The 16,616-nt window shown below is 34.7% G+C and overlaps 3 protein-coding genes and 1 long non-coding RNA gene across 4 annotated transcripts; all 4 read left to right on the plus strand.

Moving 5' to 3' along the window:
* The first annotated feature begins 3,629 nt into the window (after window positions 1–3,629).
* On the plus strand, window positions 3,630–5,541 carry LOC114753614 (60S ribosomal protein L13a-4). Its single transcript, XM_028942301.1, has 4 exons — window positions 3,630–3,953; window positions 4,547–4,663; window positions 4,786–4,873; window positions 5,163–5,541. Exons 1-4 carry the CDS (start codon window positions 3,682–3,684, stop codon window positions 5,304–5,306), a joined length of 621 nt encoding a protein of 206 aa, XP_028798134.1. The 5' UTR covers window positions 3,630–3,681; the 3' UTR covers window positions 5,307–5,541.
* A 1,866-nt stretch (window positions 5,542–7,407) lies between these two features.
* On the plus strand, window positions 7,408–10,970 carry LOC114753613 (probable serine incorporator). The gene is made up of 6 exons (XM_028942300.1): window positions 7,408–7,741; window positions 8,684–8,923; window positions 9,390–9,501; window positions 9,599–9,773; window positions 9,922–10,162; window positions 10,371–10,970. Exons 1-6 carry the CDS (start codon window positions 7,558–7,560, stop codon window positions 10,649–10,651), a joined length of 1,233 nt encoding a protein of 410 aa, XP_028798133.1. The 5' UTR covers window positions 7,408–7,557; the 3' UTR covers window positions 10,652–10,970.
* Window positions 10,971–11,530: 560 nt separating this feature from the next.
* LOC114753615 (uncharacterized) lies at window positions 11,531–13,175 on the plus strand. Its single transcript, XM_028942303.1, has 2 exons — window positions 11,531–11,860; window positions 12,903–13,175. The coding sequence occupies exons 1-2, from the start codon at window positions 11,693–11,695 to the stop codon at window positions 12,948–12,950; spliced, it is 216 nt and encodes a 71-aa protein (XP_028798136.1). The 5' UTR covers window positions 11,531–11,692; the 3' UTR covers window positions 12,951–13,175.
* A 2,235-nt stretch (window positions 13,176–15,410) lies between these two features.
* LOC114753609 (uncharacterized) lies at window positions 15,411–16,091 on the plus strand. Its single transcript, XR_003741030.1, has 2 exons — window positions 15,411–15,527; window positions 15,757–16,091. It is a non-coding gene; the product is annotated as an uncharacterized LOC114753609 (long non-coding RNA).
* Window positions 16,092–16,616: the final 525 nt, after the last annotated feature.

The following is a 16,616-nucleotide window of genomic DNA, read 5'->3' on the forward strand; positions in this document are numbered from 1 at the left end:
AAGACACTGACACAGTGCTTTTTCATAGTACCAAGACCGGGAGCACCCGTAGCATGGTGATATTGGCTATGTTTGGATTGCAGTTCCAAACTGTAGTTGTGCCTTGGAATCTGTGAAACTGAGGTTGTAAACTTAGTTGGACCAAAACTGTTGTTTGGCTGGGCTAACTTTTTCAACCAACTTCTGGCTTTCAACCTCAGTTAGACTCAATGGAGAAAAATCTAACTTTTCAAACTGTAGTTTCAAACGGTGATTACTAAAAATGAGCATCCCAGATTTACCCTCACATTTTTCTCTCTGCCTCATCTCCTTCGTTAGCATAATAAGTTTTTATTTAGACCAAATAAATTTAATTTATATTCATGTTTGTCTATTATGTATATTTAATTAATTATCTATAATGTGTTTTCAACTTTTTCTTCATAACAAATATTTTTATTTCATAATTTCACAATTAAACTATTTATATTTTATCATAATAATTTTATATGTTTTTTTAACTATTATCACATTAAAAACATAAAAAATTAAAAACTACTATTTAATAAAGTTCATGCCCTTTTTAGTCATTTTACAACTAAACTAACTTTTTCATTCATCATCCAAACAACTTTCAGCTTTTTCAACTGACTTTTCAAAAGCACCTATCCAAACATACTCTAACTGACTTTTACTCTAACTTCAATTACAAAAGTCAGTTGAGCTAGAAGTCAGTTTTACCCAACGCCAATCCAAACATACCCATAGGCATAGGCATAGCTTCTCTCTGTTAGCTTTTTCCACCGGAGAAGCTTTTGCTGTGTGGGGGTAATGATTCCAAATCTGCGAATCGAACCAACTACTGATGGGTTTGATTTCGGAGCCACGTTTTTTGGCAAGAGCACTGTACAACTGGCCAACTTTTTCTTGGGTTAAAAAATAGAATTTTATTCGGTAAGAATAAGGGCTTAAAGCCCAAAGCAAACAAAAGTTACAGCAAAAAGACCCAAAAAAAAGAGTATTCACCCTTCTCATAAACCATTCCTGTACCATCCGCAAATTGCAACCAGCGAACCTTTTTTTGCACTTGAGGCCATATCCGAATCTGGTATTTTTTATTTTGTTTGGATTAGTTCTTCAGTCTTCACTCATTTGATTTTCAAACAAATAATTTTACTCAAACATGCTTAAATGGAAAGACTCTTTTATATTTCCTCTCTTTTTGTTCCTCTATTAAAACACTACAAAATACTCCTCCACACCCTTTTATAGTATAAATTACACTACGAAAAAGATCTTATATTTAAAACTGGAGGAATAAATCTTAAATTTATATTTAAAATGGGATGAGTATTTTCTAAGTAACTAACTTCTCATTCTCTCTTTTTATTATTTTTTCTACACTCGTTTTCTCTTTTTCATCACTTCCTGTGTATGCCTTCCGCCTGTAAAGTCTAGTTTAGTAACCCATAAGAAATAAGCTCCCTTTGATAAAAGCTATAGTTAAATTTAAAGAGTGTTTGTATAAGAACTAAATCATAATTTTAAAAATAATTTTTACAATATATAAAGTAATTATATAAAAAATTTATTTTGATTTTTGTGAAATACTTTTTAAAGTAGTTTCTATCCCATTCAAACACCTATTGAGTTACAGAGTTTATATACTTATATTCCTCCAAGATACTTAGTTTTGAAATATGAATTTTAAAAGGTTAATATAAGTTTTTTATCTTTAAAATTTGAATCCATTTTAATTTTGGTTTTTCAAATTTCAAATTCGTGTTTTTATTTTCTCAAATTTTATTTGTCTTATAACACTAGTGCCTGATAATGCAATGATATTAAAAACTGTTAAAATGATATCAATAACGTTAAAAGTAGTTAAATGAACTCACCAGGTGACAATGAAATGGATCTTATATAGATAAGAGAGTGCAATGCAGTGAATAGCTTCTGAAAATGAATAATAAGGGGGAAAAAAGAGAGAGGCTAAAGAGCTATATTTTGAGGGTCTGGTCTTTTTTTCTTTTTTTATTATCCGTACAAGATTCAGGTAGGTGCTATCTAATACATTTACATCACCATTACTTTGACATTATTTATGATAATTTAGTATATTTTAATATTATTACACTTCTGAAAACTAATGTTCTTAAGATAGACTAAATTTTAGAGACTATAATCAAAATAGGCCCAATTTTCAAGGATAAAAAATTAAATTAATCCAATTTTAAATTATAAGAATCATTTTACGGTATTTTTCCCCCTCTCGTACCTAAAGAGCGAAGCAATACACGTAGGTTATCGTCCTCAACGTTTATTGACATTTCCAGTTAATTAATGCATAAGAAGTCAATGCACCACATGGCTGCAAGTGAATTCCATAAATTATAAGAAATACCTGGTCGCGAAATTCTTTCTGCAAATTTCATCATTAGTATTATGGTACGTGGAAATAAAGTCATTGATTAGGTATTAAAATATAGGGAGAATTACAATAATATCTTAAAAAAGAAAAAAATTACAAAACAAGTTCTAAAAGTTGTTATTCTTTATTCTATAATTTGTTATTATAGGCTGTTTAAATTGTTATTGAGACTTTTTAGTAATTACTTCTTTCTCTCGAGACTTGATTATAATTCTTCCAAAAATATATAAAGCCCCCTCACGGAAATGATGCTAGGTTCCTTATAAATCACGTCCAATCTAATCTAACCATGATAAAGCTTAGACAATTTAAAGTTAGATTATATTACAAAAAACATAGTAGTCCATTAATCTTAAGCTAATTAATTAGTGGTTCATCTAGCATATTAAAACATTTTTTTAAGTAACACTTAGTATTTTATAATATTTTTTTAACACTTAGTATTTAAGTTTAGGGTCCATATTGTTGATGAGAAAAATACTTTACACTAAAAATATGGAAATACTTTAAGATTAACTTCTATTGAAAAAAAATATTTTGTGGCCCTCAATTTATCTTAACCATTAAAAATTTATCTCAACTTGCACATCAAGCACTTAATGGATGATAATAATTTTTTTCAATCAATCTGAAATGTTTTAAAGTAATGTTGTAAGAGTAAAGTACTTCCATCTAAGATTCTCTTTTTTGGGAATATTTATATCAAACAACAAATTAGTAGTATTTAGTTTTTTTTTTGGCCAACTATTTAGTTGTTTTTGACGCATAGGAAATTATATAAATCTCATACTACCTTTTATTCTAATTATAAGAGCTAATTGACTAATTTGAAGAGATCAAAAAAAGAAGTTAAGTTGGTTATTTGTAATAAATATGTATTGTCTTTCCTAAAATATCCTTATTAATTAAGTATATTGGCTAGAACTACCATTGTTAGAAGGACTATTTTGAAAAAAAAATATAAATATGAGAAACAAAATAGATTGAGATCTTATATTTAAAATCAAGGTTTTATATTACGGAGTGGGGTAGTATTATAATGATTTTTTGTGAGCTGATTTATTATTGTGGGCCAAAACTCCAAGCTGAAGCCTGAAGCTGATCTAGCGATTTTGCTCATCTGGACTATTTCTTGTGTAGAAGCCCAGCCCACAATTAAAACGCAAAAACCCTAGCCACTTCTTCATTCCTTTCTTTCTTATATCTTCTCAATTGAAGCAGGGAGCGGCAAAAGGTTCCTGCGCGAGGGAGTTGTGTGAGAGCCAGCGACAATGGTGTCAGGATCAGGGATCTGCGCAAAGAGGGTGGTGATCGATGCTCGTCACCACATGTTGGGTCGTCTGGCCTCTATCGTGGCCAAGGAGCTCCTCAATGGCCAGAGGGTCGTTGCGGTGAGGTGCGAGGAGATCTGCATCTCTGGTGGCCTCGTGAGGCAGAAGATGAAGTACATGAGGTTCCTTCGCAAGCGTATGAACACCAAGCCTTCCCATGGGCCCATCCACTTCCGTGCTCCAAGCAAGATCTTCTGGCGCACTGTTCGTGGGTGAGTTTCTCAGACCAAGCATTTCTGTTTTGTTTTCATTTATTAGGCATTTGTGCTGGCCTTCGGATCCTCAGAAATATTGTGATTCATTTTTCACTGACCTGATTTTTTTCTCGAATGTTGTTCCTTGCTGTTAAGACAGTCTGGGTTGTTGGCCTTAGTTAATGTTCTTGTCAAATTTCGGAATTCATTGAATATTGATGCTTGCGGACTACTTTGAATGCCATACTTCCTGTGCGAAATCCAGGGAATGAATAAGTCATTCGTAACAAGATGAGGCATGTTTTCCTTTAAGCAATACATCTGTATGTTTTCTAGGGCAGCAGCTCTACTAAGTTAGCTTGGTCATCAAATGGAACCGTTTGCCATGAGCAACATTAGATGCTAAATTTGAATTGATAGCTAGGGTAGTTAATTTCTTTTAACAAGGACGCTTGTATGTATGGCCATCAATGCTGACTATTTCCTCTAGGGTAGTTAATTCATTTTAATTATTCTCCAGAATACTACTCTGTTTATAAGAAATTGCAAATTATGTTTTGTTTTTATCTAGCTTATGTTATGTTATTAATTGGTAATGTCTTTATCTATAGAATGATACCCCACAAGACAAAGCGTGGAGCAGAAGCACTTGCTAGGTTGAAGGTTTATGAGGGTATTCCCCCTCCATATGACAAGATGAAGAGGATGGTTGTCCCTGATGCTCTGAAGTAAGCTTTGTAGTTCTACTTATCTTAACCCTTCCCATGTTGGCAATCAGCAATTGAGATTATGAGATTTTGGGTATTTGTATCCACTTTTCTCTAACGAATTTTGAACTGAATGGAATCAGAGTATTGAGGCTTCAAAAAGGACACAAATACTGCTTGCTAGGAAAATTGTCATCCGAGGTCGGATGGAACTACTATGACACTATCAGGGTGAGTGCATCGTGCTTGAACTCCTTCCTTCATCGAACTTATAATTACATTCCACAAATGTTTTAACAGGCCTTTTTGTAAAATAGACTCATCATATTATGTCATTAATTATTCCTATAAACTAATTGCAAGGACCATTTGAGTCAGATATGTGCATGTATATTTGATCATTTAGGACTTGAAATTCTTTGTTCATCCCAAGATTTTTTTAGGGATTATGAAACTTGTGATAATTGAGGGGAACATTTGGTGTGTCTGGTGAAGTTTTTGATCATTGTATTACTCACAGGAGTTGGAGAAGAAGAGAAAGGAGAGGGCTCAATTGGTTTATGAGAGGAAGAAGCAGCTCAACAAACTGAGGGTGAAAGCTGAGAAGATCGCAGAGGAAAAGCTTGGTCCCCAACTTGAAATCCTTGCTCCCGTTAAGTACTGAGTTGTCAATTTTAGGTAGTTTTTCTGAAGTTTTGGCGAGAGTTATACCATATTGAACTCTTCATTTTTGTTGCTTGTACCTTGTGTTAGACTCCTACTCTGTTACATCTTGAAAGCTGTTTTTATTTATATTTTAGAGTTACCTATGTCGTTTAGATGTTTTATTGTCTTCAAATGAGCTGCTTGTGGTTTTGCTTACAAGGAATGAATCTTTATAACCTGAATGCTTCTCATCACAAGCCCCGTTGATGGGCTGTGTGCATGATGTTTGGGGGCACACGTCAAGTGTAGTGTGTTTTGATGTGGCAAGTGTGAAAGTCGCCGTTAGTTTAAAACGAAAATCTGTAACTTTCCCATTAATACTGTAAGATTATAATTTGATGGTTAATATTTTTTAACTGGGTCATAATTGAGGGGGTCTATATCCTGAGGCTGAGGCCGGGAAACTTTTATTGTCTTGGGGGCATCGAGAGGCTAGAGAGTGTTGAAAGTTTAGTTCTTTATTGGCTTTGTTGCTCTCTTATTTTGTCCAACAATGAACATGGTTATCGAAGAGGGACGATTTTGTTCGTGAAATCGCGAACTTACGATTTCAGTGAAGACGACATGTGTTCTAATTTTGCTTGTGTGCCTACAAAAGAATGGAACAAGAAAAATCACGCGGGATCTACTTGTTCAAAATCTCAACTTAGAAAAGGGTCAAGGTGCTAGCTGAGGATCCTGAATCTGATCTTATTTGGCACAAGCCTGGCGAATTTGGCACCCTGATTTTTTAATGGTTTATTATAGTATTTTGATCTTAATTTCGGGCATATTAGTATTTTAATGTATTTTATTTATAATACTTATTTTTTTAATGAATTTATCTGAATTATAATTTGATGTATAATCTAATATCACAAAGATTATATCATATTTATCAGAATTTAATAATTTATTTGATCTATTTAAATTAGTTAAGTGAAACTTATAGTCTCTAACAATTGATCAAATGCAATGATATCAAAAATTAAAAGAACTTTTTCAGATGGTTTTCACAAGTACCTCTTCTTTGTAGTGTTTTTACTTTTTATTTGGCTATATTAAAAATATTTTCACAAAGTTAGGTATTTATTATTAATTTTAATAAATATATTTTGTACGAATTACTCAATATTTTATATTCTTATTTAATTTTAATTAAATAATAATTTTGAAAATAGTAAAAATGGCAGCTAATTTTTTCTCTTAAAACAAACTTCGCAAAAGCATTCCAACAAATACCGAACATTCCAATCCTGGAGTTTCCAGGCTACTTATTCTGTTCTAATACGAATGTCATCATGCCCAATCCAAGTAAAGTAATTCACTAATTCTCATTAATTCCATCACAATGTCAATGCAGATGCTTTTTCCAACCTTTTTTTTTTTTTTTACAATAAGAAAAATTAATACTCTAATTATAAAATGAGTCTTATATTTAAGATTTGAAGAGGAATAGGTAGATTCTCGTTATTGTTGTTGTGTTTTTTGGCCAACTATTTTCATAGTTATCTTATATTAGTAATTGATAACTGATGAGATGACTCCCATCAAATATGTGTGTGTGTGTTAGGAAACTGTTATTAACATTAATTTTTATTTTTATGTGGATAATGAATAAAATTTATTTCCTTATTTTTTATTCTGTATTTCCTATTTATATACTTCTCCGGTGTTTAATATAAGACCATTTTAACTAATTTGATTAGATTAAGGAAGTTAGGTAAGTTAGTTAATTATAAGAAAAGTGACATGTTTTTCCTAAAACACCATAATCATCTTTTTTAATACCTCCTCTCCCTCTTCTACTTAATTATGGTTGAGGGATTATCTATAAGGGTAATTTAGAAAAAATTGATAAATATGAAAAATGGGTCTTACATTTAAGATCAAGACTAACTCAAAAATTGGGTCCTATATTAAGGACCAGAGGAGTATTTCTTAATGATGGGCATCCCCGGCTTTGTCCTGTTGACTGTTGTTGAACAGCTTCACTTAAACGACGCAGTTTTGTATGAAGCCAAAAAGTTTCAAAAGGTCGGAGGGATTAATTGGAGAATCGAAGTCATCTCGCGATTTCCGAGCTCTTTCCCCATTCTGCTCGATTCTTCCGCCCTAAAATCACGACTTCTCTGAAATCCTGATCATCCTGAAATCGAAAGCGAATTCGGTTCACGGTTAAAGCTCTAAACTGCAATATTACTCAATTTTAATCGTCAAAGGAGAAGACCATGTGGGCTGCTTCCTGCCTCGCATCATGCTGCGCGGCTTGCGCTTGTGATGCGTGCCGGACGGCGGTATCAAGTATCAGCCGCCGTTCCGCTAGGATTGCCTATTGTGGGCTATTTGCGTTCTCGCTAGTTGTTGCATGGATTCTTCGCGTAGTTGCTGCACCCTTAATGGAGAAAATCCCCTGTAAGCATTTGAATGTTTTGCTTCTTGATCTCTATCTGTTTGTTTGTGGGTCTTGTTGTATCACCTCTTGATCACGCAAGAAAAATAAAATATTTCAATTTATTTTACATGTTTGTGATTTGGATAATTGATTTCTTTATGAGTTTCAACAATGATTTGTCACTGAAAATTTGAAGCGCATCGTCAATATTGGTAGTTTTATCATAGATAATTTTGGATTTTCATAGATATTTCCAGGAAGCTCGAATAGACTATTATTGCCCGTCTGAGCTGTGCAGACAACTGGATGTCTTGCAGATGATAGTTGGGGCTATCAAATCGATCAGCTATTTCCAAAAGTTAAAACTTTCTGTGCACCTTGGTCGTAAATATTCTTTTTGTTGGGTTCTCTCCTCAAAAGTTAAAACTCTATTTTTATTGCACTCTGTTGGGAAGTTTCGTTATTCAAATTTATCAAAATCTATTAATGTAACATGTAAAATCTCTGGGAGTCAAACTATTCATGTGCGTATGAAGCTTCTTGAGTTCTTTGTTTTTCTAATTCTTTTAATCTTTCTTAACATATTTCATTGGATTCCGTATAATTTCTTTTATTCCTTCAACCTGTTTCTACGCATTTTGACATGATTTACATGTAAGAAAAACTAGTTACAATGTTAAAATTTTTTTGATGTTGTTCAGTCTCATGCGTCATATGGAGAAATATATTTAGTTGTTGTAAGTATTATGTAATTTCCATAGCCACAGAGACCGTGTTCATATATAGTTATGTTTCCCCAGCTAAAGCTTTACTGCGAGCAAATTAGTGTCTAACTGGGTATAAAATATCTAGAGATTCTATGCTGCAGAATCAGCTGTGCTAGTATTTTATTAACCAAGATGAGGATGGCGTTCTTATTTCAAGGTCAGGATTAATCCAGTATACTTTTGTCATGGCTGCAGGGATTAATCACTTTGCGCACACACCTAGCAAAGAATGGTTTGAAATTGATGCAGTTCTGCGGGTTAGCCTGGGAAATTTTGTCTTTTTCACTATTCTGGCAATTATGATGATTGGCGTAAAAAGCCAAAAGGATCCCCGTGATGGTTTGCACCATGGAGGATGGATGATGAAAATCATATGTTGGTGCCTCTTGGTCATCTTCATGTTTTTTCTTCCAAATGAGATTATTGATTTATATGGTAAGTAGTTCTTAATAATTTAGTTTTATTTATTTGATTTTTGATTCATTTTCTACAGTAAAGTCCCAAGCTTATTAAGCTATGTGAATGTGAATTTGAGGGTGCTATGTGCTAAGACATTCTATCTTAGATCCGTTATGCAATCTTTTAAGAAATTGTATAATCATTTGAAGTTTTATGGAAGTATAAGGATGTCATTACTGGCATACCTGGACGTAGCCCTTTGCAAAAGAGATTTCTATGTTGAAACAACCTGAAGTTAGTCGTTTAGTGGTTAGCATCACAAGATATTGAGGCAAAATGTATTGTATGGAAGCTTTAGATTATAAAATGCTAAAAGGCTTACTGACCAATGATAAAGATTATGAATTGAAAGAATTCAGACATGACATGCTTTTTCATGATATTCTTTTGACATGCCAATCTTCCTATGTCTAGATTCTTATGAAATTTCTATTGTTTGCAGAAACGTCATCAAAGTTTGGCTCAGGTTTGTTTCTTCTTGTTCAAGTTGTGCTGCTGCTGGATTTTGTTCACAGATGGAATGACACATGGGTCGGATATGATGAGCAGTTCTGGTGAGCCTAGCCTTTGCTATACTAACTCATCTTCTCTAGTGTAATTTGCTTTACCTGACATGACAGTTTTAAATTATCTTATTATTTTTTTATACAGGTACGTTGCTCTGTTTGTAGTTTCTCTTGTTTGTTATGTGGGTACGTTTGCATTCTCTGGCGTTCTCTTTCACTTCTTCACAGCATCTGGACAGGACTGCGGCCTCAATACCTTTTTTATTACCATGACCCTGATTTTTGCATTTGTTTTTGCTATAGTCGCTTTGCATCCTGCAGTAAGTTCATTATTTGATTTTATTGTAGTGAACTTCTATTAAATTTCTTTGAGTCAATTCAAATTTGTTGATTCTGTTGTCTTCTGGTATCAGATTGCTGTTCTTGTTTTTGTCTAAGCACTGGTTGAATCGAATTATTTTTGAACAGGTAAATAGTAGCATCCTGCCAGCTTCAGTGATATCCTTATACTGCACTTATCTCTGTTATAGCGCTCTGGCCAGTGAACCAAGAGATTATGAGTGCAATGGTCTTCACAAGCACTCAAAAGCTGTTTCCACTGGCACCCTCACTTTAGGCTTAATTACAACTGTTCTGTCAGTTGTCTATTCTGCTGTAAGAGCTGGATCATCAGCCGCAGCGCTTTCTCCACCAAGTTCACCTCGTGCTGGTAATTGCCAAAATCTGAAGTCTGTAGTGCCCCAAAAGAAAAAAAAAACGCCACTTTCAAAAGTATCACTGTTTCACAACATTATCAGACATTGATGCCACGAAAGAAATTATGATTTGTCTTATTGATATTCATTAGAAATTGCGTCAGATTTCCTGTTTAACCACAGGTGCTAACTAATAACTGTTCATCTGGCTTTTGTCTGCAGGGAAGCCTTTGCTTCCTATGGATGCCAAGGAGGAAGAGGAGAAGGAAAAGGCAAAGCCGGTCACCTATTCATATGCCTTTTTCCACTTAATTTTTTCCCTCGCTAGCATGTACTCTGCAATGCTTCTGACTGGATGGACAACCTCTGTTGGGGAGAGCGGGAAGATAGTCGACGTAGGGTGGCCTTCCGTGTGGGTTCGCATCGTCACTTGCTGGGCTACTGCTGCACTGTACATATGGTCTCTTGCTGCTCCTATCCTCTTCCCCGATCGGGAGTTCTAAGTGCCCTGCTACTCAGTTGCAAGATTCTGAAGAAGGGTTTATCTTATCAAGTGCTATATATGTAATATATCTCTGCTATGGTGTGTTACTTCTATCGTATCATGTGTGGCCTGGAATAAATGTTTGCTTGACATAATGCAAAATTCCGAGTGGCAGAACTTGCTTGTATGGCTAACTGTTTGATACCCTGAAGGATTTGTTCACTATTAGGATAATTTGATATCATCCTCTCAAGGACTAATGGAAGGCCAATATGAGCTTTGTTTACTGTATGGATATGATCAAATTAGTAATTGAAGTGACGTGAATTAAGAGAGCATTGCTTCTTGGTAAGGCCTGTGGGGATAGAAGCATGAAGTGTTCACCTTTACGTGAATAAACGGAAATGTTGAGCGAAAAAAATTTAAAAAAAGAAGAAGAATGAGACGAAAGAAAGAAAGAAAATTGTATGGTAAGCAACCAACAATCCCTTCCCGTATGATGAACAAGTTTCTTGCTTTTTGTTCGGAATTATGTTAAAATTACTAGTGTATGAATGTGAGATATATTTTTGGTAACTCATTTTTAATGAAATATATCCTCTTAAAAATATGTATGAGGACAATTGGTTAAGAAATGTTAATGGATTAATTAATGGATGATATTTTTAAAAAATTAAATTATACTACAAATTATTATTCCATGAAAATGTATAATTTTAGCAATGATTTAGCTAAGAAATTGTGAAAGGATAAAATTAAAAGAATATAATTAATATTTCATATTTTTCATGTAAAATGACTTATAAATTAACCAACTGTTTTGGTAAATCCAAATCCTATCAATTTGTTTGTTAAAAAAATAGCAATCCAGCTTCGGTTTAGCGCTCCACACCTCCGAATTCTGAGACTCGGATCCGGAGCAGGCTTATCCAAGTAGCCAAACACGTCCCATCAGTAGGCGTGGTCATCAAAGGTGGGAATTCGCAGAACAGAAACGATCGATCGATCTCTAGACTGTGAGAGAGAGAGAGTGTGGAAGTGAGAAGCAAAGTCAGGGAAGATGGGAGGAGGAATGGAAGCCCACAAGAACAGGTTCATAGAGGATTGGGGTGCTGCTAGAGAGAATCTCGAGCACAATTTCCGATGGACTCGCCGCAACTTGGCCCTCGTTGGCATCTTCGGCATCGCAATTCCCGTCCTTGTCTACAAGGGCATTGTCAGAGAATTTGTATGTCCCTCAATCTTTCTGTGATTTCCTACTATTTTTTAATTTGAATGATTTCGCTTTTATGTCATTTGATTGCCATTTGCTGCTGCTTTAGGATAGATCCGTCAATGCCCTAATTTTCCCTCGTTTTAGTTTACTTTCCATGTGGTGAAAATTCTGGATAGTCATGTTCACTCGTGATAGTTCTGCGAAAGAATATTTGTGGCAGCCTATGGTTAAAGATGCCACCTTTTTCCCCTCTTGTATGTGCATTTTCTGCTTATGAAGTAACTTTCTGGAGAAAGACGGAGGCAGAAATGTCGGATGCGGGAAGATTATGTTGCTGCCTTGAGGGTACTTAAGGTTGTTTGTCTGGAAAGGTCTAGAGTAGCTTGGATGATGTGGCAAGACATAGTGGTAGTGTTGCTGGACTTAGAAGCTATAAGTTAACTTCCCACTGTTTCTGGCTTGAAAAGAATAGCTCGTCTGGAGTGATAAGAATGTGGCAACATGATAGAGTATTTTTAATTGTTGAAATAGTTAGATACTTGGAACTTTGATTAGTACAGTCGGAGATTTTTAATTGTTGAAATAGCGAATAAGAATGGCAGAGCATTTACGACTGTCTTGTCCATGCAGTGTGGAAGTATGAGAGCTTATCTGAATCAATGGTTGTATTGCAATATATATATTTTAATGTGTTTTCATGAAATGGATGGCTGCTGGCAGTCTACAGAACCTACTATTAAATACAATATAGGAAATTTCACATCATATATGATTTCTTTAAGGATCCCTGCCTATACTGGATTTTTCTGGTTGAAAATGATGTGAGTTCCACATCCTTGGGCACAGCTTCATCCTTGGGTATACTTCCACTGCCAAATAAAATTTGAGCTTAACTTGGCTCTCTTTTGTTTGACCTCTATTTCGTGAATTGTGATACTCCTTAGGTTCTATATATGAGATGATATATTTCTCAAAATTTTCCTTAATGTTATTTCCTATATACTATATGCATGAAAGTTTGTTCTGTGTCTTGATTAGTTTGTTCCGTTTACAGCATATGCAAGACGAAGATGCAGGCCGACCATATAGGAAGTTTCTGTGAGAATTTGACAAATCCTTTGTAATAATTGTGGGGCTTGCGAAGATGAGAACTTAAACGAGACCACAAACATGTGCCTTTTCTTCTCTCCACTAAGCGTTTTTCTATCTTCTCTTTTGGAGTGAAAAACCGGAAGACCTTGTATGAAATCATTTGGTGTTGGACTTGATTACATTGCAGTTTATATTATTGCTATTTTTATAGAAAGGAATTGCAAGTTGTGTTGTTTCACTCATCATGAAAACAGCTACACCACACCAATAAACAGTCGTGGCTGTACTCTTCATCTGAATCCAGAAGAGATCCCTTTTTTATTCTGGGTGTTTTTTAAATAAACAGGGAGAATTACAGATGCTATGGATAAACCATACAGTAGAAAAGGGCTAACTGTTAGAAAACATTTTACATTTTACTTTATTGGCAATTAATAAATCCTTATATCTTAACAGGGTGATATCAAGAAAGACGAGGCTTTCGTTCATATTTTTGGTTTGTTGGGCTAGTCATTTTATATACTTTTCCAAACACATGGATATAGATAACTATACTTTTCCAAACACATGGATATAGATGAGTGCTGGCCCAAATATTTTGTGGGGAACTGTTAATGCCTCAACTGAATTAGCACATATAATGACATTTTTGTATTATTGTCCACAAAACATTTGAGCCAACGCTGATGGAGAACCACCCTTATTGAGATAACGGCTTAACCCTATCCAAGTCTGCATCAGCTCAGCCATTTCAAAAGAGACGTAAGATTCATTTATTGCTGTTCGGTTTCTATCACAATATTACAACCACAATGGCACAATGTGGCAGACTTATGAACATTGCCAACCGTCGGCGAATTCAATGCTCTTCTTTCATATATTGGAAATACAAAGGAATGGAATTTTGGACTGGACCATGTATGTATATTGCGCATTATTCATTATTAATTGCATACAGTGGGGTATGCCAAAGTTTTTTATATCCTTCCAAATTACTAAGTTGGGGGAGTTTAGCAACCAGCTTCAGATGTCAGCTACGATTGCCTGAACCTGCACGGGAACTCTTATTGAGCCTTTTATTTTGTGTATGTGACCTTCCTGTTGAAAGAATGTGGTATTGGGAAAATGGTTTGGATTGGTTCAGTTTCTGCCTGCTTCATTGATTCTAAAACTCCCTTTAATTTACATGCATTATTCGACTCAAATCTTGTCCGAGTGCATAAAATCCTAAAATTACAAATGAACGTTCATGTTAATAAACAATAAAGTAATAATATTTTCTATTCAACGTCTTTATATCCATCACGAGGCTCATGAAAAAGGGACAACTTACAAGTAAATGCTCTCTGATTTCAACTTGTAATCACAAAAAGAACTTGCCGAGGTTACTTGCAACGTGCAAAGTGACTATCTTTCACTGTGAGTTTTAAGGGCAAAGCAATTTTCAAGATCCTCCATATGAACATCTGGATTTTGAACAGAAGTTGCCACTTTCAGTTTCAGATATGTTTCCAAGCTATTTGCTACAACGATCTGCTACTCTATTCTACCTTTCCATATCAAAGTATCATGTTCATCAATCATTGGAAACCATGGGTCCCGAATAATCATACTGAGTTAGAATTCCATATTTTAAATGATAATGCTTTGAAACATGTTATGAAATGATATCGGATGACCACCTGCAATCAAACATACGGCTGGGTTCACAAGTGTCAGATTATGAATATTCTGGCTTCCCATTTGGATTTGCATGTTGCTCTTTTGATTATTATTTCCCTTCTGCTCATCAATTCTACAAATTAATCACCACCATATGGTATGTCATCATCATGGCTTCGCTAAGTGTCATCATCATGATATTCATTCAGTACTAGTTTGCTTTGCAGTAGTTACTCTACTTCACCGCTCCATCAAAATAGGAATAATACATTTGTACTTTTGTGGGTGAGTGGCACCGTCAACAATATTGGGTTTCATTCATTTTCTGATAATAAACTTTTCATGCTTCTTTTATTATTTTATATTTTGAATTAATTTCTCATGACTGCTGTAAACAAATTACTGTGGAAAGAGTATATACAAACATTGGACGAAGTATCCACATTTAATGTGCTACAGTGTCTCGAGCAAAATCTATAGATATATCAAATAAAAATCAATGACACCTCTTAGCCGATGTCCCTTCCTGATCGGCTCCTCTCTCAAAATACTGTTCTATGAACAGTAACGGCTGTGTGAACAGTAGAGGCTTACATTTCGGGCTGCGTGTTGCTTATCTATTGCGTGTAACTCTATTGAAATAACGTCCACATGCGCATGACAGTTTTTGCTTAGTATTGTACGTTTGTTACTCTATCCGGGTTTCTTATAAATGGTTTTGCAAATGGGTTGGTGCAGCTACTTCATTTTTGAGTTGGGGATATCTTTAGTTGACGTAAGTTCTTTCCTAACTCGCTTCAACCCTTTTTTTTCTTTATATTATTTGGCAGTAGTTTCTTGACTCATTTCGGTGGTAAGCAGGGCACGAAAACACCGTTGAACGCACGAATATGGTTGTGTTTGATGATGATGTAACTGCACTTTGGTATTTTTTTCCTTCCAGAATGAATACACTCCTTGCATTTTCATGCGTTCTGTTGTTTGTGACCAATTCCCTCATATCTTGCTTCATCTTGTCATAAAGATTACTAATTTTTTTATGGTTGGTGCTTTCAAAGGTTTAATGGTCTCGCTTTGTCATTCATTTCATAAAAATCAAGTGTTTAATGTAGTATGATCGATTTTATAACAATGTTTTTTTTTTCTTCCCGCAGGGATAGCTTCTTGGCAAATTACACAAATGCTACTAGAGCGTACTGGAACCCTTATTTTTATGAGATTATGTATCTGAAGAGAGAATTGTTGAGGCCCGCTTATAGAAGATGAATATGATTTGGAACTGTATTAGGGTAGTTAGGGCCATAGCTTTTGTATCCAGTGGTTTTGGGCTATAAGTTGATGACAAATGTTTTGTTAGGTCCTTACTGTAGGTGATCATTCATATGTAATGGGGTACTTCATACTTAAGTTTGTATGGGTTGTTGGATGTTTTAACTTATATGATGTATTAATTATTGATATATTAGTTATGACTTTCCGCGATGCTTAAGCGCTGTATATGATATGTGTGAGCTTGTATTAGTTATAATTATTAGGCGGATTATATGTCTGCTAATTATTCACAACAACATGAATGACTGATGAATGCTACATATATGGTTTTGATCTTGTAAGCTTAATGTGTTATCCCATTTGAATTTACATACTGATGCTTTCATCATTTTGTGGTTATGGAAATTAAATTTTGTCAGTCAGTCGAAGGAGTTGACTATTAAGCTTCATGATCAGTGTGCTACGATTACTCTTGCCAAGATAGATGCCGGGGGGTAAAAGCTGGGGATTTTCTGATTATGTAATATGCTATTGGCATGCTTCATAAGAACCATGGTACAACAATTTTCCCTTCATTTGTTAATAAGTCACAAGTTCATGCTCGTAATTTCTATTAATAGCAAGATTTAATATTTATTAGACGGAGTGAGATATTTTATCCTACTTATAGTTGTTACATGCAGGTGGACCACCTGTGCTTAGCTCATTTTGAGGTGCCACAAGAGTGTTATTTGATGATGAT

The sequence above is a fragment of the Neltuma alba genome, unplaced genomic scaffold, assembly GCF_004799145.2.
Source record: "Neltuma alba isolate B1F8T4 unplaced genomic scaffold, ASM479914v2 tig00008026_pilon, whole genome shotgun sequence".
Taxonomy (NCBI): Eukaryota; Viridiplantae; Streptophyta; class Magnoliopsida; order Fabales; family Fabaceae; genus Neltuma; species Neltuma alba.